General features: G+C 38.7%; 2 protein-coding genes across 2 annotated transcripts; both read right to left on the bottom strand.

Moving 5' to 3' along the window:
* Window positions 1-611: 611 nt before the first annotated feature.
* Window positions 612-5870, bottom strand: yod1 (YOD1 deubiquitinase). The gene is made up of 3 exons (XM_042496265.1): window positions 5685-5870; window positions 4078-4286; window positions 612-2354 (listed from the first exon to the last, which is right to left on the bottom strand). Exons 2-3 carry the CDS (start codon window positions 4283-4285, stop codon window positions 1654-1656), a joined length of 909 nt encoding a protein of 302 aa, XP_042352199.1. The 5' UTR covers window position 4286; window positions 5685-5870; the 3' UTR covers window positions 612-1653.
* An 869-nt stretch (window positions 5871-6739) lies between these two features.
* LOC121959718 (6-phosphofructo-2-kinase/fructose-2,6-bisphosphatase 2-like) lies at window positions 6740-23807 on the bottom strand. Its single transcript, XM_042509189.1, is given in 18 exon segments — window positions 6740-8538; window positions 9115-9137; window positions 10764-10931; window positions 11659-11723; window positions 12636-12698; window positions 13581-13676; window positions 13679-13709; window positions 13804-13908; window positions 14149-14298; window positions 14565-14769; window positions 15568-15692; window positions 15851-15907; window positions 17206-17280; window positions 17469-17535; window positions 19637-19733; window positions 21181-21306; window positions 21931-22069; window positions 23550-23807. Coding segments are annotated over 17 exon segments (1599 nt in total). The 5' UTR covers window positions 22007-22069; window positions 23550-23807; the 3' UTR covers window positions 6740-8468.
* Window positions 23808-23837: the final 30 nt, after the last annotated feature.

Here is a 23837-nt window from a genome sequence, read left to right as displayed (position 1 = left end):
AATACGATCACTGATGAACCATGTTGTAACATCGACAAAAACAGAACAGGAAAAACACAAGAAGAAAAAGTCCAACATAAGTAATTCGTCTAATTCTGGATCACATTTGCAACATGATATTGTATTTCAAAATGCATAACCTCAGTCTCAACAACCACTGCTCACTCAGTAAATTCATTTGTATAAAGATGAATCCATCATCATCATCATCATCATTAGTCCCCCTCCACTAAAAAAAAAAAAGTTTTTCTTCTGTTTTCATCCCCTAAAATGTCTGAACTCTGATTCAAATGTACGTCGAGGCAGACAAATTAGGTGCATCACGAATATAGAAGCCAGCTGTTATCGAATACGTCTATGCATACTGATGGAGGAAACATTTCAACACAACACTGACAAAGAACCTGAACCCTCCAGCCTGAGGTGGATTTGTCTGTAGTTAGAGTTACTATTAGCACAGTCAAAGTTTTGGCGGCAAGCACGGTAGTGTGCAGTTTTAGGATTTAAACCAGACCCTGAAACTTTCTTCCACTTTCTACCAAAAAACGTCATCCTCGCACATATTGTTTTATGTCTCACAAACTCCAACGCTGTGTCAGCCACTGCCACAAGCTAACAAACAACATAAATAACAACAACAAAGGAAGTTAACTGAACTTACCACTCTGATGCTAGTTGCCGGTTTCTGATCTGAGTCAGACTGAGGCTCAAACATGTCTGGCTGAATCTCTCCGATGGCTCTTCTCACGCTAACATTAGCCATAGTCATGCTCACTGCTCACTGCAGAAAACAAAAAAGAAACCTACCACAAGCAGAGTTTGTGAGTGGGGTGCAGTTCAAATCCAGAAATTCTCAGAAAAAGTAGACCTGCTTCCTGCCACTTTTCTACGTACTCTGTGAAAACCATGTTAAACAGAGTACTTGAAAATGTGTCTGGAGGGGGACTTTACCAAAACCCAACTGTGCTGTATGATTCGGACATCTAAAGTTAACCAAATTATCAGTTTAGTATTGGAAGAGCTTCTGACTTAACGTACATCTGCAATGAGGAAAATGAAAAGAAAAACATGCTACATAATCGACAGAACAGATAACAGTCATACTTTGTGTGCTGCGCTTAAGACAACAGTGAATAAGATCACACAATAGTGCAAATAATTCTTAGTGGTTGTTTTAAACTCTTTCTCGAGTCAGAAAGCCGGGTTTTATCACATAAAAGTTAAGTTCCTGGTATCAGCAAGTAGCAAAATTGGTGCAATATAACACATCAGCCACTACTTTTTTAATCACTGCAAGCCGGCAATCTCGTACCCAAAAGAGATTAAACAACTCCTAAAAATAGTTTGCATATTTTACTTGACCCAGTTAAACGGTTTGAAACCATCCCTAACAGACTAAAATGATGGTTTTAAGACATCGGAGCACTGCAGGAGCGTTTCTGACGATGAGAACTGACAGCAGTTTAAAAAGTAATACTGAACAGGTTAGAGGCTGAACACAGTGTCTGCAGATTCTCCGTAGATGTCGCTGGACAATGTGAGGTAGAGGATCACACAAGCAGATTGACAGATAGACCAACAGAGTTGCCAGACGTGGGGCACAGGGTCGGTGGTGGTTGTTTTTGTGAGAAGACGAGAAGACAAAAACCGCATTCACACTTCGCCAAAATTGGTGTGGCCCGTCTCCTTGGCATGCTCGCGAGCTTCCTTTTGTCCCACCAGACCTGTCTGGCACACCATGCAGCGCAACGCAAAGCGGTTAACGTCCGTGAACTGCCGTTTGCGGCGAGCCTCGTCCGCCAGCTCCAGGGCCTGTGCCAGGATTACGTCGTCTGTGGTGGAGAAGATAGTCTGCGGCGGAGTGTCGGAGCCGGGCGTTTCTCTCTGCAGCGGGTCGTAGTGGATGCCGTCGTAGATTAGCAGCACGCGTTTATGGTAGCCAGCGTCCTCCCCAAATCGATCTACTCGGACTGTCTGAGTGTCCACCACGCAGATCTCACACTGGTAAAACTTGGAGAGGATAGACACCTCGATGGCTCCCCCCCAGGTGTCGTCACGTCTAATCCAAGTGCAGTACTCCTCGTTGGTCTTCCCCAGCACGGCCTCACAGTACGCTGCCGGGTCGCTCGACACAATCTGGGCGATGAGGCCTCGCATCTCCGGGGCACAAGCGGGGTCGTACACGCCGCCTTCCACCACATAATACACACTGGTGAAGAGGCAGGAGTTGTCGGCTGGAACCACTCGGCGCGCCAGCGTGGGCGAGGCTTCCAGGCGCGGTGCTTTAGTCACAGTGGGATGATCCTGAGGAGGCTTTGGCTTGTTTTTTTCTTCCTCAACAATGAGTGTGTCTCCTGCAGAGGATGACACGACACAGTTCAGCCTGGTCTCACGTCGGTGAGAAGAGTTTGAGAGGAGAAAGTCTAGCTTGTTTATAGTTTTCCATGTCTGAATTAAATTTGGAGTTTAAGAGTCAGTTCACCTTAACTGATCAAAGAAGTCTGCTGTGTTTTCAGATTTCTGTCGCGAATCCAATGAAATGAGGTGAACTGAATTTCATCTAAACTGAGCAGAAAAAGTCAGGAAATTTGTGTTTGGTAAATTATTTCTTTGTTGTAACAACGCTTGTTGGCAATAAATCTTACACCATTGGAGAGCCTGTTTATTTCCCTTTTTAAATGGTGCCACATTGGTAAGGAACGTGAATTTGTGAGATAGGCAGCAGAGCTGAGAATCTGGGTTCCGCACATTAAAAATTTGCCAATTTTTTGCCAAGAAGATTTGGCAAATTTGATCGATGTGCTGAACCAACGTTACTTTATTTCCATCCCATATGAAGAAAAAAGAGGAGGTGCTCCCCGGTCTGTTCGATGGCCACGTCCGGCCCGTGTATTTGAAACACAAGAACATTATTTGGCAAATATTTCATGGGCACAACCCACATACTCAGCTCTGCTGCTCCCCCCACAAATTCATGTTCCTTACAAACGTGCCACTATTTGAAAAAGGGAAATAAACAGGCCAACGGTATAAGATTTATTGCCAACAAGCAATGTTACAACAAAGAAATAATCTACCAAACGCAAATTTCCTTACTTTTTTGTGCTACGTTTTATGTTCCTCACATCATTAAAGGTTAACTATGCAGGATTTTCTGTAAAAAAAAAAAAAAAAGGATCGACCTGTACAAAATTAACCGCACAAATCGCCCTTGCACAGACTCGGGATCATGTTTCACTTAACTAAAAGGTTACATCAACAGTATCTGCTCTTTCTCCCTCCACCAGCCCTTTTTATTCTGTCCAGCAGGAGAATTAAAGCTCCTGCTGAAAGCCACTCTGCATGAAACAGACAGAAGCAGATAACAATTAAGAACAGCACTGTGATTTTAACAATCGGCATATCCAACATATCTTTTTCACTCATGGTTTAATTATTCATTAATCATCTGTATAATTATTAAGCTGGATATGTTTTTAACTAAAAACACAGCCACAAATCTTCAATATATTGCATGTTTAATTGGATTTTTTAAAAACTGATCTGTGTAATTATCAAGATAATACTTTTTTTTTTTTGACGAAACACAGCCAAAATTCTAACAGCTTTTTCGTTTACGGCCCACCCCAAAAACTAAAATCAATAAGAGCTGGCAAGACTGGGGATCAGGCACAAAACACTGAGTAATGCATGACGTAAGACATCACCTCCTGATCAAATACAACGTTTTTAGAGAGTCCCGAAGAAGAGGATGGAGTTGGTGAGTGACGTGAAGTTGACTTTTTTTGTTGGAAAAGTAGGTGCCGGTGGTCGGCTCAGAAAGCTTTCCTAAATATCAGCTTTGCCATAACAACAAATGTAGTATTCTTACAATATTAGGTAACTCAGAGAGGAGGGGTTAATTTTAAAGTTGTGTTTACATACAGCAAGCAACAATTCCTGTGTAGTATACCTTTAAAGAGTTAAGTTCAACTTATGTCTTTAAAAAGAAAATTTACATTACTAAATAAAAACATAAGAACCATAAATGGTGTGAATTTATCTGCTTATTTTGGATGTTTGATACCTTATACATACCTGATTTGATGGGGTAGTCCTTGAGGTGAGCGTCTCCATTTCGCAGATCAAGGCTGGAGGGTGGATAACCTACCATAATTTTCTGCACATCACATGGGATACCAGTCAGCTCCTCCACCTTTGTCTTCAGCTCTTGCACACAGGACTGATGAGTCAGGCCCTGCATTATGTGGCTCCCATTTTTGGTCTTACAGCGAAGCCTCAACATCCTACAAACAAAAACATATGACGACATGTCAGTGACACCGCAGGTATTTGGAATGAAATTAGCTCATCCACCAAGGCATTTGTTGTCAAGAGATTGTAAGAGCTATCACAAGGACATTTTCTGGGTATCTTATAAATAAAGAAATTCAATCAACTTTGTATTTTTTTGTTTTGTTTATGACTTTAAAGGCTTTTCAAATATAAAATCATATTAATATCCCTGCATCATCTTGTTTCTGCTGCTGTCATTCTCATGCTCAACAGTAAATATACACAATATTGTCTACACTGGGTCTTTGTTAACGGAGTACTTCATCCGCAAAATGACAATTTCTACACATGGCGTGTTACCCAGAATTTGAAATTCTAAAATTTAAGAAAACTGTGTTTTTCTGGCATGCCTGCCCAGTGAACAAGAATCTAAAAGGGCAGTCATTGCTCATGTATTGAAATAATCAGTCTGTGTTTAACAAAGCAAAACAATATCAAACTATCTGTCATACTGTCAGGAGAGATCAAGAAGAAAATTATTAAATGAAAAATTAAAAAAACAAACACAAGAAGTGTCACCTAGGACCCAAAACGCTACCAGTACATTATTGTATATTATTATTATTATTATTGGGGGGGTTTACAATTTGACATGGTTTAACCTTAACAGAAAATATGCATGTAGCCCTATATGCTGTGGAGTTTTAGTTACAAATTTAGGTAATTCAAATGTTTCTCTGATGGTTGTTTAGGTTGACGTTATTCAAGTTAGATCAAAACTTAGCTGCTTCTATCATTTAGCGATAAGCTAGTTACGTTAGCTTGCTAGCTGTTTGTTAGCCTAACTTGTGCAACACAGCAATAACAAGGGTCCCTAGATTATACTCGCCGTTGTGTGACAATACCTTTGCATGACAATCAAACTGCTGATGAGCAGCAACAGGAGAGCGAAACACATGACAGCGACACTGCTTTGTTTTATTGTCTTTGTTCTGTCAGATAACGTTGGCGACAGATAACTCAACAGCAAAACAAACCGACAGCGAGCTAAGCTAGAAGCTAGGCGCCAAGCAAGAAAAGTGCAGCGTTATGTGCAGCCAACACTCATTTGACTCCACAACTACTCAAGTCGTTGGTGATATTTATTCTGAAAACGTATTAAAAGAAACACTCGTAACCGGCATCACAGCGAAAACATCAAAAGCTACGCTAGCTTTAGCGATATCATGTATCATCTGCTAACGTTAGCATGCTAACCTAACTTGGGGTTGAGTGGGGCATTTTTCCGAACATTTCGTATCCAGGTAAACTTATCCATAATCTGTTAACGTTGCCTGCCAGTTGAGACACAAATACACGACAGGGCGTATTTTGTGCCACGAAAACGACATGTCATTTAGTTTTCTTACCTGCTGTTGACTGCAGCTCTGCTTCACACAATAAACATCCAGTGAGCGACTGGTTCAAAGCGTCGACACGTCACCGTGACGTCATTACGTTCGCTGTTTAAACCGCGGCGTGTACCGTATATTTCCTAATAGAGCCGAAGTGACACTGGAACTTTCGGGCTCTGTTTTAGAAGCAAGCAAAACAAAATCTCATTCAATATCCCCTGAGTACCCTGAGGGGCAAGTTCTTTTGTTTTCTGGTGATCCATTTTCATTCATTTTTTTCATTTATGAGAAATAGAGTAATTTTTCTTTGCGAGAAAAAAGTTCTTTTACGAGATTTTTTCTCTGCGTTCATGTAATCTGATTAATAAATGTATTCTTTAATTTCGAGCTGACAGGCCTGAGTGGTGATTTAGATTCATCACACTGATGCCAACATCAAAATGCATCAAAAGTGCTGATTCTGTTAGTTATAGCTCAATACATGTAGAAAAATAATTCTATTCCCTGCAAGTGTCCAAATGTCCCACTGACAATACGCAAACATAAAGTATTACAAACAATTTTTTTCAGTCTATTTTACACATGAAAAAACTTGTCTCACTTGCCCCTCACGGCTTCCGTAGCAATACTCTGAACTAAATATTCAGATTTGTAACAAAGCATTTCTCTTTCTCTATTTCTCAGAGCATTTTCTCTCTTCCAGGTCATGTAATTTACTTAATTTGTTAAGATGAGGAGGACCGCAGTTTAAAGAAAAGATCCAACATTGTGTTTTATTACACCTATTTATGTTTTTAACAGACTTTGGAGGGTAAGACTTTGGAGAGTAACTAAACCCCCCAAACATTTTTTTTTCAATTAAAAACCAATACTGTTATCCTAATTCACCCGACAGAAGACCTACTCCACATTTAATTAAATTTATAAGTAGTAGTTCATTCTGATAGATATTTGTACCTGTCAGAATGGCCAACTCCACCTGACAGAAAGCCAAAAGAAGGTATTCCTGCATGAAAAAAGATGATATATATATATATATTGGCCATTATAATTTAATTAATTTTCTCCCCAACACTGTATATGAAAATGTCATATAAATATGGACAGTAAACCCCAAGAATATGCTTCAAGAGAATGAAACACATTTATTCAGTTAAGGAGGCTATTAGCAACAGTTTAGTTTCCAGTTTTTAAAACAAATAGCCTGATTACAGTTTTTCTTTTTCTTAAGTTAACTGAATCATTTAGCGTAAAGTTTCTCTATGTTTAGCTAATTCAATTTCAATTCAGTTCAATTCAACTTTATTTTCATGGCCCGATATTACAAATTACAATTTGCCTCAGGAGTCTTTTCTACATACAACACCGTCTCTCCTTGGACCGTCACAGAGGACAGGGAAAAACTCCCCCCAATGAAACATTCAACAGCAGAAAAAAAACAAAAATGGAAAATATCTCAGGATGAGCAACTGAGGAGGATCCCTCTCCCACAGCAGGCAGGCGTGCAACAGATATAGTACGTAGGTTAAAGAATACACCAAAATAATAAATTAACAGTACAGACGATCCAATTTCTTTGACAATTTTGAGACAGTTTTGCATTTCCACGATTAATGAAGGCCACAAATGATGAAATAACTTTTAACAAATTTGGATTACTCCATTTGGAAGATATCATGTGCTGCAAAGTTTCATGTCAGTCCCCTACATTCCCCAATTGAGAATTAAAAATAAATAAATAAATCATTCCACTGAAAAAATCCCATCTTAAAAGGCACCAGTAGGCTGCTTAGAGCAAAAAACTTATCAACAGTCAAAGATTACAATCATAGAATGAAACTTGTGCCACTGTCTATAATAAAGTAAAATAAAATGATTTTGTGTTTCAAAAATGGCTGACGCAGAGAGAATTTAAGCGGTAAAAATACATTTGCATAGAGCAATTAAAACAATTTTTTGGCCAGTATGATTAAATGTATACACATGTTAAGAAAAACCCATCATACAAAAACACGTTCTGCTTTTGTTGCATGAAATCCCTTCCGAGATGATACAGGCAAGAACACGGGATTAACAGAATGGCCTTTAGGATTACGTGTACATTGTGACTGATAACACAACTTTAATACAACAGGTATGTAAAACTATTTATCTAACACATAAACATACACGGCTTCCAAAACAGAGTAAAGAAACTCAATACTGCATTTTAATTCCCCTAAAGCCCGAAAAATATGTTCTCTCAAATCAAAACCGAAGTCATAACGTAACACTTAACAGATTATGCTGGGAATACGTTTAGAGGAATCTCAACTATAGATTTTTTGCGACTCAGATGAGAATATTTGTAATATAAAAATATTTTTACAGCGTCTACTTCATAACACGTTCTATTTGCAATATTGAAAATTGGTTTTCACGTAACGATGCATAACTGGTTCTTGATACATTCATACAGAGGAGCTAATTCTATAGATAAACTTCGAGTTCAGTAAGGCATCGTAGCATTTACAACAAGGATTAGTTGCCTGTTTTGTTTTGTTTTTTTGATTGATTGATTGATTTGTTGCACATGCAGAAAGTGTTTATGATACTTAATGATGAGGCTTCTGGTTAAAAGCCTCAACATGCAGAGTAACGTTAAGCAGACAGGCTGAGATAGATATGACTAAAAACAAAACAAAAAAACCCTCATATCCCGACCATCATTTCCAAGAATGTGGGTCAAAAAAAACTTTTGATTCACGACTTAACTCACAACTTTTGCCCACATTGTGCCAAGAAGAAAGACTCTCGTCTTCACTCAGAAGCGGACACAGCCACTAGTTTCTTCGGGGCTGTCAAAGTCGATTCCTTCGCACAGGGATTCCTTCAAGAAAAAGAAAATGTCACTGACAATCAGGAATTAATGCCTACAGCAGCAAATCCTACTTAAGGAAGCTAACAGCTTCTCAGGGGCCCAGTGAGTTCCTATTTGAGTAATTAGGTCATTATGTGAAGTCTGGCAAAACAGCCACATCTTTGGCACATTCTCAAGAAGTGATGAATTATTCATCATAATCTGACCCTGTGTATGATCGGCTAATCGAGCACATTATGGTTTAACAAGTAAACCAGTGCTTAAATTCCCCTTAGTTTTCCTACATTATCTTCCCACTTTAAAATATACGTAGGGGTCTAACAAATGCTGTCATCAAACCGTTTTACCGAGGCTTATTTCATCGTTGGAGCAATAATCAAATGAGGCCACTGAGATAACACAAAGCCGACAGCAGCTTTCGTTCTTACTAAAGTGCAAAGGTGATGGAAGGTTAGAAACCCAAAGACTGAAAAACCATAAAAGGTACACCACTGTGACAACATATTGACATGAGTTACAATGACATGAGTTGAGTTGTGGGAAAGAAAATGAAGGTCTTAGCAACTAAGTCTCCAAAATACTCACAGGCAACCGCTTCCTATCCGAGGCTGTAAGACAGATTTAGAGGGAGAGAGAGAGAGATAGAAATGTGGAGAAGGGGCTGAAGCACTGAACCCACAAGGCCAGGCCAACAAATACACAACACGTACAAATATGAATATGCATGTTTGAAATTTCAACTGTTTTTAAAGTTTGATAATGGTAATTTGTATATTATGTTAATTTTCTCATCGCGCTGTAATGTTTTAAAATGGTAAGAGTTTAAAAAACAAGGAAATCCCTGAAGATTCATAAAGATTATTTTTTAGCAAATATTGTGTACATTGTCACTTGTGACTAGGCCCGTCACAGTAACTACTGTTGTTGGACGATATATTGTCCCAGAAATAATTGCCATAAACGATATCATTGTTTATAAAGAAAAACAAAAAAGATTATTTTTGAGGCGCAAAGGGCTGCAGGCGGGTGAGCTTGAGGACGTCCCATTATTGGATTTTAACACCATTTTATGCCACTGATGTAATAATGATATTAAAAATGTTCAAAGCCATTTTTTCATTCTCAATACAGATCGGGATACCTGAATTTATGTATCAGCCCGTACCGAGTCCAGATCCAGTGTCACTGTGTTAACAATAATAATAATCAAAATAATAATAACAGCTTTATTCTACTAACCCATTTTAGTGTGTAGAAGCTTAAAGTGAAAACATTAAGCGGAGGCCATATAAAGTAAGTTTCTAGACCACAGTGTCCTGAAGATATTCTAAAAAAAAAAATTGATTTCCTATACGACATTTTAAAGTTCATCAATAAATGATGTGGTATTGGACTGGTGCAAAGACTGAGATACTCCCTGATACCTGATCCAGCATTTCAGGTTGTATCTTAAGCATTTCCAATACTGGTACTGGTATCAGAGCAGCTCTAATAGCGCGATGATGCAACAAAGAGCAATGAACTCTGAATTCTTGAGATTATTCAGACAGTGAAATTTGGAATTTGAAACTCAGATTAAGCGATCAGATGAGAGCACAGACACAACAGAAAAACATGTCTCAGCAGAGTTTTTTTCCTGATCCTTTAGTTAAGGCGCTGCATCCAAGTCTTAATATTTTGGGAAAAGCCTTCTGTTTATTCTGGCATCCTGTTGGCTGAAATGTTGGTGACATTTCTATGTAAACCCAAGGGCAGCACTGTATGATATATAGACGTGAGCTTGATCATTTTTTGCTGACCTTGATTAGTCCATAATGTAATTATTGTGACAGGCCTATTTGTACCAAAACACAGTACAAGATATCTTAAATGTTCGTGTGTCTTTTGTACCCTATAAATGCTAATGCAAGAAAAGTAGACATGCTGCATATTCAAGCTGGTGACAGCCCCGTGGTGAAGCGGAGGACATGCAAACTTTGGAAACAGACAGGCGCAACGTTAACAAAGCAATCCATTCAAGATCCAAAACATGCCCTGAGAGAGCGAGAAACAGAGAGAGAAATAGAGAGATGGATTCCATGTACGTCATTTTAAACACAGACACTAAATCACGGAGAGGATCCAACACTGAGGCGAGGGAATGCCAAACACAGGGTTAAAACTGCGGTGGGAGGTGACTGATTACAGCGGACGGTGACTGATTTGGAGGGGGAGCCCGTGACTCTGGCACTAACTTGGCTTTGCCGTCCCTCTGGCATCAGAGCTGATGGGGTGGGGGCGAGGGGGAGCCAGGGCTGGTTGCCCGCGCTGTAGAGCCTGGGACGCTTGACCTGGTCGTGACTGGACAAGGGAGTGTAACTATTCCGCCGATGTATGAGAGCAGAGTCCCTCGGGATTTTATCCTGGCAGGAGATGAAATACCGCAAGTGTTAAGGGAAAAAGATTTGGGAACATATAAACACCCGGGGGGAAGGGGGGGCACCTGACCAGACACAACCAAGCAAACTAGTCGTCCTCTTCACAAGAATCCACAGCAACCAGTTAGACCGCCGAAGCTGTTTTAAGTGACGTTGGAAACCACGTTATTCCACCACACACCAACACATCAATGAACTATAACAGTTCAGCCCTGATGACCACAGACAGACAGTGAAATAGTAAAAAAAAGAAAGGGCTAACAGCTCAAACACAGCAGTCTTTTATTTCGTATGCGTATTGATATCAGGATGCAACCAGAGGAATGGGAGTGATTAGTTCAGCCAAGCAAGGTTGCACGATCAGCCATTGTCTCCATCAAGGTAAAATAACACCAAATTAACAGCTGACTTAACACTCATCAGCTCGCAGCTCAAGCCAGACTGTTAACTGAGGTTAAAGATAAAAAGAAACATAAAGAAACAGGGGTAAAAGGTCAAGGAAGCAAAGCCTCATACAGGGGAGGAATTGCACTTAAATTGCAGATGCATCAAACAATGACATACATTTTGATTTATTGCAGTGTAAGTGAAAAAATGACTAATAATTTGCAGATACGAGCACATTTGAAGCTCTAATTCAACAATCCTGAATGCACATATATGCAAAAAAAAAAAAAAAAAAGATTTTTCAGCTCGATTCAGAGCGACTTACAAGAGGCCGGTCTCGGTGCGTGTTTACTGCCTCCACGTTAAGATAAAACATTTCCACTTTACAACCTAGAAAATAAAAGATAAGATTCATTTAAACAAAAAAAAAGAAACAAAACTAAGTCTTAAAAATGTGAATGGAAACTATAAAAATAACTTTTTCTCTTATTTAGTAAAACTCTCACTACAGTATAAACACAAGACAAAAAAAAAACAGAAAAAAAAAACCAAATTATGTTCGTCTTCCTTGTGGTGCTTTTCGTGGCTTTTGCAAGAATTCAGTGTGGCTGAACACAAATAACCAATCAGAGTCAAGAGGTCTCTAATGCAACTGTCAATGCTTATTTATCTTTCATTATTACTATTATCATTTTATCTCTATATATATATTTATCTATCTATCTATCACTTTATTGATCTCAAAACTGAGAAATTGGGAAAAATTTTATTTATGTAATATTTTAACCTTCATTATAGCTTGCACTACTTCATGTTCTTCTATCCTTATATTTAGTTTCTCTTTTTGTTTCTGTGATGTTTATATCATCATTATTACTATTATTAATAATAATCTATTTATTTATTTACTTAATTGTTCGTGGTTTTTGTGTGTGTGTGTGTGTGTGTGTGTGTGTTTTGGGCGGTGGGGGCGGATTCTGGTTTTATTGTATGAAGCACTTTGAGTTACAGTCTGTTTGTATGAAAAGTGCCACACAAATAAAGCCTGACTAATTAATTGATCTTTTATCACCGTACTGTTGTAAGCTGCATAGTTAACCGTTTGTTAAAGTCGTGCTGAGTCAGCTAAAATAAAACAGACAAGGTGCGTTGCCCCTGCCACTGCTTTTCTTCCACAGAAATACACCATGTGGACACAGGCCCTTATGCGTCTCATGTACTACGATGTGGATGTAGTGACGATTTCATCCAATACAACAAACACTTTAAGATGTAAAGTTGAGAGAGACGGTGAAGACTTACCGTATGCAACAGGTGTTAGCTTGAGCACTGTGTGGAGCGGACATTTCATGTACGGTAGATCTTCTGTGGATTGAGGAAGAGACAAAATGTTAACATCTGCTGGTTTGATCGAGTGTTTTTTCAGTTTGTTTTTTAACATTTTGTTTATTTGGTTTCCCTACTTCCCAACTATACAATCTTCTTTAAGTATGTTTACAGAGTGAACTATTTTCCCAACAAAAAAAGTAAAATAATAAAACATGGGGTGTTCAACATTTAAGAAATTAAAAAAAATAAAATAAAATAAATAAACAGCCACAAAAATACATAGTTGAGTTATGTTCAAACAAATGAAGGGTGTTTTGGGGAAATATAGATTTTCCAAATTTAGTTTCCTGAAGCCTGACTGAAAAGGTCATTCTCTCAGTTACAAAGATTTCACTAATTATATCATACCGGCTCTCTACAGATGAGGCATCTGGCTGAATCCATTTTTTAAAAAATGAGGGTAACATACCAAACAGGTTTCATCCCACTTAAATGTGATTATTATCCCAAATATAGTCACTAATTCTGTATAAATCTTACTCCAAAAAGCGTTTACTTTTGGGCAGGCCCAAAACAAACAGTAGTGGTCGACGTCCTGGAGGCCACACGTCCTCCAGCAGCTGGATTTGTCTGAGTGATGAGACTCCTGAACAGGTGCAATAAAAAATCTACAGAGACTCTTCCAGCCTGAAGTCCTCCGTTCAGTTGAGCTCGATGTCGTCCATTGAAATTCAAAATATTTCCTCCAAACTTCCTCTAAAATACAACTATTACATTCCCTCTCCCACTTTTGTTTTATATCATTGGTATTTACACTCTTGAAGTCGCCTGTACAATCTCGAAATTACTTAAAGCCCTGATTCTGTCATAAAGGCACCAAATGTTTTGTGTGTGAATTTGCACTCTTGTTTATCTGACCTGCACTCTTGTCCAGAAAGTAAGCCAGCAGACAGCGCATCACAGCCTGATGGCAGATGACCAACACGTTGCCCTGCCGCTCCAGCTCCATGATACGGGCTCCAAACGCTGGACCAGGTCCTGGTATGACTGAAAGAAAAAGAAAGCATCATTGAAGATATTTTAAAAAAAGATGAATTCACGTTCCTGAAATAAAAGTATGGAGGGAGTGTGTCGGGGTCACCTCTCCTCCTGGGTAGCGGTAGTGGTACTTGTCTTGGTCCCTCAAAGCAAACTCCTCTGGGAATGTGCTCTCGATCATCTCGTACGTCATCTCCTCACACACACCCTGGACGACGATAACAGAACATTTGTATTAATGTCAAAAGCAATTTCACTGCACATGATGATTGAAAACAGTCTTCCACCTTTTTAGTTTTTACTTAACTGCCAAAAAAGCTGACTGGAGTCCATATAGAGAGTATACACAGCAAGTACAGTACATGTACAGTTTCTCTCTATCTAAACCAACAATCTGTGAATCTGTAATGATTCTTCGAATTAGATGTTAGATGGTGAAGGTACTGACTGCGTCAATCTCGTTGAGTATCTTCCACTGTTCATAAGGGACGCCCAGCTCCTCCGCCGTCTGGATGGTTCTCCTCAGCTGGCTCGTCCACACCTTCAGATCTGACAGTTTGTGCTCCTCAATGAAATCTCGCAGGGCATGGGCGAACTGGGAGGTGACAGAGACACACAGAGGTTTCCAATCATCAGTCTGTTCATCATCATTAATACCCTTATATTTCTTAACATGTCTCTGCTTCATAGAGACACAAGAGGATGAGAAATGCAGAGGATTAAATGTGATAAAGGTCATGACTCAGTTAAGTACACCTTCCTTATTCCCTCGAGCCATTTCCCTGAGAGAGGCTTGTAATTGGGTTTTCGGAAAAGACGCTGTCTTTGTGTTTCATTAAACAAGAATTGTGAAAGAGAACCTGTTTTCCCTCGAGGAGAAAGTTCTGAGTCTCCACCGATGCGGCCTTCAACGTTGTGGTCACTCTCTCCGTGCCGACACAGGTAGATGGAGTGAGAGTGCACGTGGATGTTCATGAGGTAGTAGACGATCTTACTCTGGATGTAATCCTGCACGCGGTTCACCAGGAAACGCCGGCCAACGTTCATCACCTTGATGAAAGATAGATCCCTGAAAGAGCCAGTGAGTCATGCAGGTGAGTCAGATGGTTATTCACTGTCACCATCTAGTGTTTCATTTCTGTAGTGCAGCTGTAATTCTACAGAATAAGATTTGGTAGGGGCAAACAATTTTACTGTTTGGTTAACACCTGAATGAACATCAGCGTTCTTGTGCTGCATTCAGATGCTTTTTTTCAAATTTAATCTTCTGAAAGCTGGAAAATGGGTTTGATTTCCTTTAAATAAATGGGGAAAATGCAATGACCAACTTGGCATGAGAAAGGCTCACAAATTGCAAAAAGGGCAATTTAAAAAAGAAAAGAAAAAAAAAAACAAAAAAAAAATGATTGAATTAAAAAATATATATTTTTTAAATCTTATAATTGTATATTTAAAATTATAAATAAAAGAAAGAAAACAAATTTGTAAATGATTTTTTTCTTTCTTTTATTTTCTTTTTTAATTTTTTAAAATAAATTCATTTTTCTTGTTTCTGTTTTTTTCTATTATTTTTTGTTGCTTATTTACTATTACTATTAATACTACTATTGCTTTTACTACTACTATTACTATTACTATTAAGTACTTTTGGTAACTTTTTTTCGCTGATTTCTTGCTATTATGGGCCATTTCTTATTAAGTTGCCCCCAGTGCTTTTGAAATAATTGAAGCCAATTTTCTCAGGTTTATAAAAACACTAAAAAGTAAGCTCTATACGAATAAGCTCATCACTTTTTATATAAATAGTTTTAAATAATGTTCTGTTTGTCCATAAAGAGAGGTATTTGATGAGGTATTTCAGACTTACTTGTCATAATCATCAGGATCTAACGGTTGGTAGGTAACTTTGTAGCACTCGATCCGTTTGAGGAAATCATCCATTACTCTCTCTCTGTGTCTCTCAGGATAGTCCGGACTGGACACTTTGACTTCCTGTTAAAGGTGTCCACCACATTCAAACAACGTGAGCAAGCACAGCCGTTCTCACATAACACAGCAGATCGTGTGAATATTAATAGATTTATAGGTTTGACCCAGACAACAAGTCACAGTCAAACCTCAGAAGACTCGCTGGTGACATAAGATCATACCAGAATATTAGCAGCAATGACCTCTGGGTCGTCACACACCGACTCCACGAAGAACACCTGTTGGACAGAAGACAGCTCAGAGGGTCAAAATGTCCATCGAATCAGCGCCATGACACAATATCAGCTGTTTCCTCCTCAGAGGTAAAAATCACCCTGTGGTGTTACGTTTACTTTCGCTGTCTTTTAACCATTTTCTCATGAAACATTAGCAAAGTTGATTTTTTTTAAGGATTTTGAAACCTGCTTTGTTTACATGCATGTTTTGGAGATGTTTGTCTTCTTTTCTGCATCTCCTGATGTGTTGCTTGGGGCAATACTGGTAAAGCAAACTGTCAATCAATGGCTTGACATGTAACTAAGAGTAACTGGTTACATGTAAGAAGATGCAAAGCAACAGAATTAATGTTTTATTCAACATATGAGCTTCTGGCAGAAAATAATATGGATGCAATCAAAAAAATTGTGATTAAAAACTGTAACAAATTACATTTACATTTACTTTGTAATTTATTTACATAATCCATGCAGGAATGTCTTCTTTTGTCATATTTCCAGACAATTTCAGACCAGCAAAGCCATTTTGAGTGCACCACCTGTGCACTTATGTTTTTAGGACTGCTCATCTTTATTTCTTAGTTTAAAACATTTGTCAGAAAAATCAAAAAGTAACATGTACATTATTTTAAGTGATTAAAATAGTTTCATTACTTACTACATTTTTAACAGGGTAACAAGTAATCTGTAACCTATTACATTTCAAAACCAACCTTCCCAACACTGTCTTCATGCATGGTGAGGAGATGCAGAACATTTGTACGATTAGTCATGCTGTGTTTTTGAAGAAAACTTCACTTTCTTAAATGCTTTCACAGAAAACCCTCACCATATTGATTTATTGATTGATTAGGGACGATGTTAAACGACAGGACACCACATAAAAGTGTTAGTTTACAAACATTCACACAATTCATGCAGTAAATTCCAAGACTCATTTATCCAGTCAAATGCTCAGCACTTCCAAAACACAAGCATTTTTGCTGAATAAAAACAGTACTGGAGTTTGAAGAGAGCATAGCCAAGTTTCACTTTTAGCTGTTTTATATAGTAAATGAGCTGATTTTATTGCTCCTGTTCCACTTGTGTTTCTCTCACTCCACACTTTAGGATGTCACAGCTACACTAAATGATGACTCCAAATATTCTTGGGAGATGAAGGCCGATTAAATGTGTTTACATGGTCTCAGCTCAAGTCCTGGAAACTGCTGCATGCACAGTGTTTAAATATCAACGCAAAAGGGGGAAAAGATGATTTAATTGCAGAATATAAACATATTGTAACGTTTTGGCGAGCTTACCTTGAATGCATTCTCCTTCACAAAAGCTAGAATGAGATCTCGCCGTTCTCTTGTTGTGTTTGTTGCATCAAAGACCTGACAAAAGGACCACAAAGCAGGTAAAATAAAGACAACATTTCTAATGTATAACGTGGGTGTTGTCTGATAAAAAATTTGGGATTAAGGCCACCCAATGCCAGATGTGTCTCTATTGTGGGTATTTTTTTAAGCTTTTGGAAATGAGTCAACATTGAGACACAGACACAGACAGAGAGACGACTCACCGCGATCTGACCCCCCTCAGCTGAAAGGTACGCCTTCACATCCTGCAGAGCTACCAGAGCACACTGCCTGCAGGAGAGAGCACAAACATGGAAACAGTCCTCCTAAAAGAGCCTCAGTATGCTCCCATGTACTAAAATCAACTGATCTATTGCCTATGATACGTACGTGACATGGAAAAAGTCACAAATCAGAAACTGTTGGTATCTTGTAGACCTCGACTGTCAGTGCTTTTCTAGTATTTTATTATACTTTGTTTTACTTTGTCTGTTGCTCATAAATTAGACTGGCAATCTGAAAAAACAAATGTTATTTGTAACATTTTTTTCATAAAGGATATTAAGGTATCTGGGTTAAAAGATGAGTTATTTCAATTCATCCCCCCCCCCCCACACAAACCAAAACAAATACATATGTAATTATATATGTGCCGCGGTTGTGAAGTGTCTGCCTCTGAGATTTCTGCTGTCAACCCCATCAAACTGAGTCATCTAGACTTCAATTTGTGCTGCACAAAGCATTGCAAATAGATTCAGAAAACTCAGCAGCGAGATATTTTTTCCACAAACAATATCTTGGTCATACGCTTGATAATCCTCATATTTTACTTTGCACAGTTTTCACTTTGGCTATTCTTTTTGCTTTCTTTTTTTGCAGAAAAGTCATATTTTTTAGGATTGATTTAACCTACTTGGAGGATACTGAGTGAAAGAAACAGTTTGACACGTAGAAGAAATATGCTTATTTGTACGAGAAGATTGATACCATTCTCATTTCTGCAGATGAATATGAAGTTAGAGCCAGGTCAGAATTATCTTAGCATAAAGACAGAAACAGGTAGACTGACTGAGCTTGACATGGGCACAGATGAGTCCGCCTGCTAGGAATTTCTGCCTGATGGCCCTCCGACAGTGCCACTGTGCTGGCTGCAGGGTCATCAGGGAGCCACTCTTCACTGATGTTTCGCTTCTTTCATCCCGGAGCATCTCCAGATGGTGAAGCAGCGGATATCTTCCCACTACCTTTTCTATTTTGAGTCAGTTTCACTATAATTTTCGTCCTGGTAGAGATGGACCAGAGCACAATATCTGTCCAATATCTGATTGAGGCTCACTCAGCAAAGAGACATTATTAACCCATGGTTAACATCCCAGATCAAGCTACTACACTGGATGGGTGGACCTCGTTCAGAGCCGACAGGACACAAGACTGATGCAAATTCAAAAAATGCACTGCAGGAACTGTATAATACCATCAGTGGCAACATGTCCAAACATGTGGATGGATTTTTTTTATTTTCATTTTTTAAACTGAGTTTAAAACACTACTAATAAATCTACCTTATAACTCTCGGTCAGAAAGCAAAAATGTGCATTTTGTCAAACCATTAATTAAACTCAGGGGGAGTTTTGAAATCTGGGTGCTGCTTTTGTTCATTAATCCCATCTAGCCACCACTTCTCACCTCTGCAAGAAAGCAAAAAGATGTATTTCACAAAATGTTGAACTACTCCTTTAACCCCACCCAGCTGATACGTCCAATAGAAAAAGAGAATTATTCACAGCCACTCTTTGATCCAGGTCAGATACCCGTGTAACACTGTGGATCCTGGCTGTCTAGTGTCAGCTTCAGAGTGACAGCGGCAGCTTGTTTAATATCTAGGTCACAATTCAGCGCTCGGATGCTGTCAAAGAGCCTGTCACATTTTCCTGATAGCCATGAACGACAAACTCCATTTCAGTTAACAATTTGGGATAAGAGCATGAAGAAAAAAGACAGTCACTTTCTTTATTCTATATCTTTCCGGAGACGTCAGCACGGATTTACAGTTGATCTGAATACAAAAAAATAACAAGAATTTGGTGGTGATACTTTGTCATGTGATGTGTCGTTGTGCACATTAGGTGTAGATCAGTGCGAGTTTAAGTTTGCATTAACACCTTGCTGACACCGACTGAATCGACTGTTGGCCTAAAAACAGCTTAGTCACTGATGCAGCAGTGGAGGCTTCAGAATACCAAACAGACTGATTCAGACTGGGAGGAGATACCACATGCAGACAGGAGAGACGCTGCAGCTTCCCTTATTGATATTTATATAATGCATGAATGTCCTCTGTAATGACTGACTGAGAGCACATAATGAGCACATTTGTTAAAGTGGAACTTACTTTCTTATTTTCATGGCTTCCTCATTGTCATGGCGGAAGAAATCATAGGACTTATAAGCTCTGACAGCCTCTCTGCGGTACACGCCCAAGTTGAACACTGCAAAATGAACAAATGACATTAACTCTCTGTCCTCAATGTGCTTGTTTGAAGTCACCGGCAAGGTAGTTTGTGTAAGTATTTACAACTTAAGTGATGCTATATTTAGTCTCCTATCCTGAGATACTCTGACATACAGTACATACATTTATGTGAGCATATTGTGTCATGTGGGGTGAAGGGGCTGCTACTCACAAGAGTACAAACGTTTATGACGATCTTTGGAAAGTATTTGAAGAACAAGTCAATAGCCTGATTTCATAACCTTCTTCCATCAGTGGGTTAAATGGGCGGTTCACCCCAAAAAGAAAATAAATATTTTTCCTTTTACCTGTATTTCTGCTTTGTATCAGTCTGAATTATTTCGTTATAAGTTTCTGAGAATTGAAGATATCGGCTGCAAAGATGTCTGCCTTCTCTCTAATATAATGGTGGCCCCCAGCTTGTGGTCCTCAAAGTGCCGAAAAAAATACATTTGAAAAACTCAACAGTGATGTCTCTTTTCAGAAATCATGACCTGGCTACTAAAGATAATCCACAGACCTTGTTGTGAGCAGTTTAATGTAGGAACTATTTTCTTTCTATGGAATGGCACCCACCAACCAAATCACCGTGCAGAAGGAAGTGTGCATCTAGTCAAGTCAAGTCAATTTTATTTATAAAGCCCATTATCACAAATCACAGTTTGCCTCAGAGGGCTTTACAGCATACGACATCCCTCTGACCTTAGACCCTCACAATGACTAAGGAAAAATTTCCCCAAAAAACCCTGCAACCGGAGGAAAAAAATTGGTAAAAACCTCAGGAAGAGCGACTGAGGAGGGATCCCTCTTCCAGGACAGACAGACGTACAATAGATGTCATAAATAACAATTAAATTACAGCAATGACACCTACTGTGAGCTCACATAGCATCACTGAGCTAGCTAACATTACAGCTCAGCCGAGGATTGACATTAAAGTAAACATCTTACGCTGTCAAGAGCAGGACGCTCTCGGCCATGAGTAGATGCACGCTTCCTTCTGTGCAGTGATACAGTTGGTTGGTGTAATTTGGCAGAAAAAAAAAATCACATGAAACTCAAACTCACAACAAGGTCTGTTGTTTATCTTGAGTAACCAGGTCATGATTTCTGAAAAGAGAAATTGCTGTTGAGTCTTTTTTTTTAGTTCTGTTTTATTGAAGAGAAGGCAGACATCTTTATGGCCGATATCGCCAACACTGACGACTCACGCAAAACAATCTAAACTGATAAATAGCTCTACAGGTACGAGGGGAAATATGTATTTTTGGTTTCGAGTTAACATAAATACTTAACATAAAATCTGATTTGTAGACCAAAATATACTATACTTTATTCTCAATTTTCTTTTTTTTTCATTTTATAGTTGAGTTGGGATGAATTGAGAGACACTTAAAAGGTTGTTGTCACAGGTCGTGCACTACCTTTGGTTGGGACTCCGATCCAGTTGAGGTATCGCGTGAGTTTCTTTGACATGTAGGTCTTCCCTCTGGCAGGCAGGCCGATCATTACGATCATCGTCGGAGAATTGGTCATATAGGAGGCCCATGCTACACGGGAGACACATATACATTTGTCAAGCACGTTCGCAAGAACACTAATGTCTGACCCTCTAATGTTAATTACCTGCATGAGAAAACATATAAATAAAATACTGCATAACAGGTGGAGAAATTAACTAAAATAAATGTACTCTCTTGGAAAGTTGGACATAACCAACAATAATACATCATAAAGTGCATTTTTTTGCCATCCTTGTGGGACTAAGACAATTTCATAACTAGGCCACATGTGTACTGGACAAAAATAATTGTCTCTTTGGACACAAATATCACCAGTGGACAGGGATCAAAGACAGGATCTGAGGAAATTAAAAGAAGAAACGACCTGGGAGAGAAAAGCAATTTACTCAAGACAGCGGAAACCACAGAAGGTGTCACATACTTTTCTTTTTTGCCTGCAGAGATTTACTTTTTAATTTCTGTCTTTTGCAGGTTGGAGCCTAAATGAAAGAGCTGCAGTGTCCCGGGGAGGTAATTTATAAACTATTGGTGCATTAAATCCAGAGTGAACAAAACCAGGTGTCATGTTACACTTGGTGCACCTGTGGACTCTTAAAGCAGTCGTGCAGAAAAGCTCGTTCACATGTAATTATTCTGGGAAACTTTACTTACAGCATTTCTTCTCGTTCATTCTCAGGTCCGTTTTCTTGGCTTCTGCAGAGCCGTTGTCTATGAGAGCGCTCGACATGTTGAAGTCTCGTTTCAGTCAAATCGTCTCTCTTTCTCTCAGAAGGGCATCGTCTGAGGTGGTCTGAAACAGAAGAGGAGAGATACGTGTATCCAGTGGTGGAATGTAACTAAGTACACTTGCTCAGGAATTGTACTTGTATTGAAATACATTTACTCTTGTTACAGTAAAATAAAGTTTTTGTGTACTTCTACTCTTTTGACTATTGTTAAAAAAATCTGTGATTTAACTTCAACTTAAACACTTTTTATCACAAGTATTGACAAAAAACAAAAGGACGAAAAACTCCTGATAAACTGTGTGAGATTTGGACACATAACTGGTCTTTTTGCTGATGTTGTTCAACTTGTGTATAAGTTGACATTTAATGAGGCTTATTTTGTCACCTAAAGATGTTTTTTTTCAAATTCACAGCAGTGTCTTATATAATCATAACCCCTGTCCCCTTCATTTTAAAATGTAACTCAATAACGTTTATTCAAAGGACATTTTGACTGACCTACATTTTACTTTTAAATAAGTACATTTTTAAACAAAAGCGTTTACTTGAGTTAAGTTTCTTTTAAAGTATTACTACTTATGAGTACTCTTTCAACCCTTTTTAATTAACATATATGATGCAATATTATACAACTAATCTACCCAGCAGTGGCTGATCTTCCTATAGGCATTTATGGAGCGATTTTTAAAAAAATATTTACTATTTTTTGTATTGTACATACTGTTCTTTTGATGTTTGTTGTTCATTTTTATTGATTGTTAGCAAAGTTGTTTTCCTGTGCCAATTTCTCATTTCACTTGGTCTTGATAGAAATAAATACAGTAAATCTTAAAGATAATAATACTAGTTATAATACTAATATTATTACATAATGTTTTAGTACATGTGCAAAGTTTGGCACTGCTATCCAGTAGTATAGGAAGTATCTCCACCTCAAAGGACATTATTATGGTTTTACATGTAAGTAATTAAAACATTTTTTCCCATTTAATATTATAACACCTTAAAAGAACACTTAGTATTTTTACTTCTAATAATTTAAGTACATGTTGCTGACAATATTTCTGTACTTATGTTCAAGTGACATTTTGAACTCAAGAGTTTTCACTGTAATTGAGTATTTTTAGACTGTTATTTGTACTCTCAGTAAAGGATCTGAGTACTTCTTCCACCTATCATGGTTACCTCCATGCATCGCTGATAGAGCAGATTCTTGCACGCAAAGCTACACGGCTTCATTAAAAAGTATATGTTATTATGGACATGTCTCTTTATGTGTCCCTAGTAACAGCAGCCAGTGGTGCAGCGGATGACATCGCGTTGCCACATCATCTCACACAGGGAAGAAGCCCAGCTCGGTTATTCGCTCTGTATTCACAAAAGCCGCATATGTGAGCACCGGTTTCCTCTCTAACCAGGGTGACCGACTTCATGCGACATGAAAATGCAGCTATAACATAATCCACCACAAATGTAATCCCAACAAAACGCCTTCGTAACAGCATCACGTTCATCTGATTCATTCATTATTATTTTTTTTACCTGGTCGGGATGAATATGAGTCCTGCCGGGGGAGAAAGCCTCCGCGGAGGGTTAAACACCGATGAAACGAGGATCCGCCGGACCGAGAGTCTGCAGCGCCGCTGCGGCCGGAGGAGCCAGTGTGCTCGGCCTGTCCTTGGCGCTGAGGTGCCTCCTCGGCCGGCTGGTGTCCTTCCAAGCTGGAGGTGTGCCTCTACGTCATATTTTTTCTTCCTACCGTAACGTTGATAATAGATCATACGTCAAAGCACTGCAACAGTAATTCAAAAGCACCGAGATCCAAAAAAA

This window comes from Plectropomus leopardus, chromosome 2, assembly GCF_008729295.1.
Source record: "Plectropomus leopardus isolate mb chromosome 2, YSFRI_Pleo_2.0, whole genome shotgun sequence".
Lineage (NCBI taxonomy): Eukaryota > Metazoa > Chordata > Actinopteri > Perciformes > Serranidae > Plectropomus > Plectropomus leopardus.
This window is presented reverse-complemented; position numbering and strand designations above follow the sequence as displayed.

Excerpts from the sequence above, each read along its gene's own strand:
- yod1 (XM_042496265.1), bottom strand. The coding sequence starts at position 4,285 with ATGTTGAGGCTTCGCTGTAAGACCAAAAATGGGAGCCACATAATGCAG. Across the intron at positions 2,355-4,077 it reads GGACTACCCCATCAAATCAG|GAGACACACTCATTGTTGAG; the intron begins GTATGTATAAGG and ends CATCCTCTGCAG.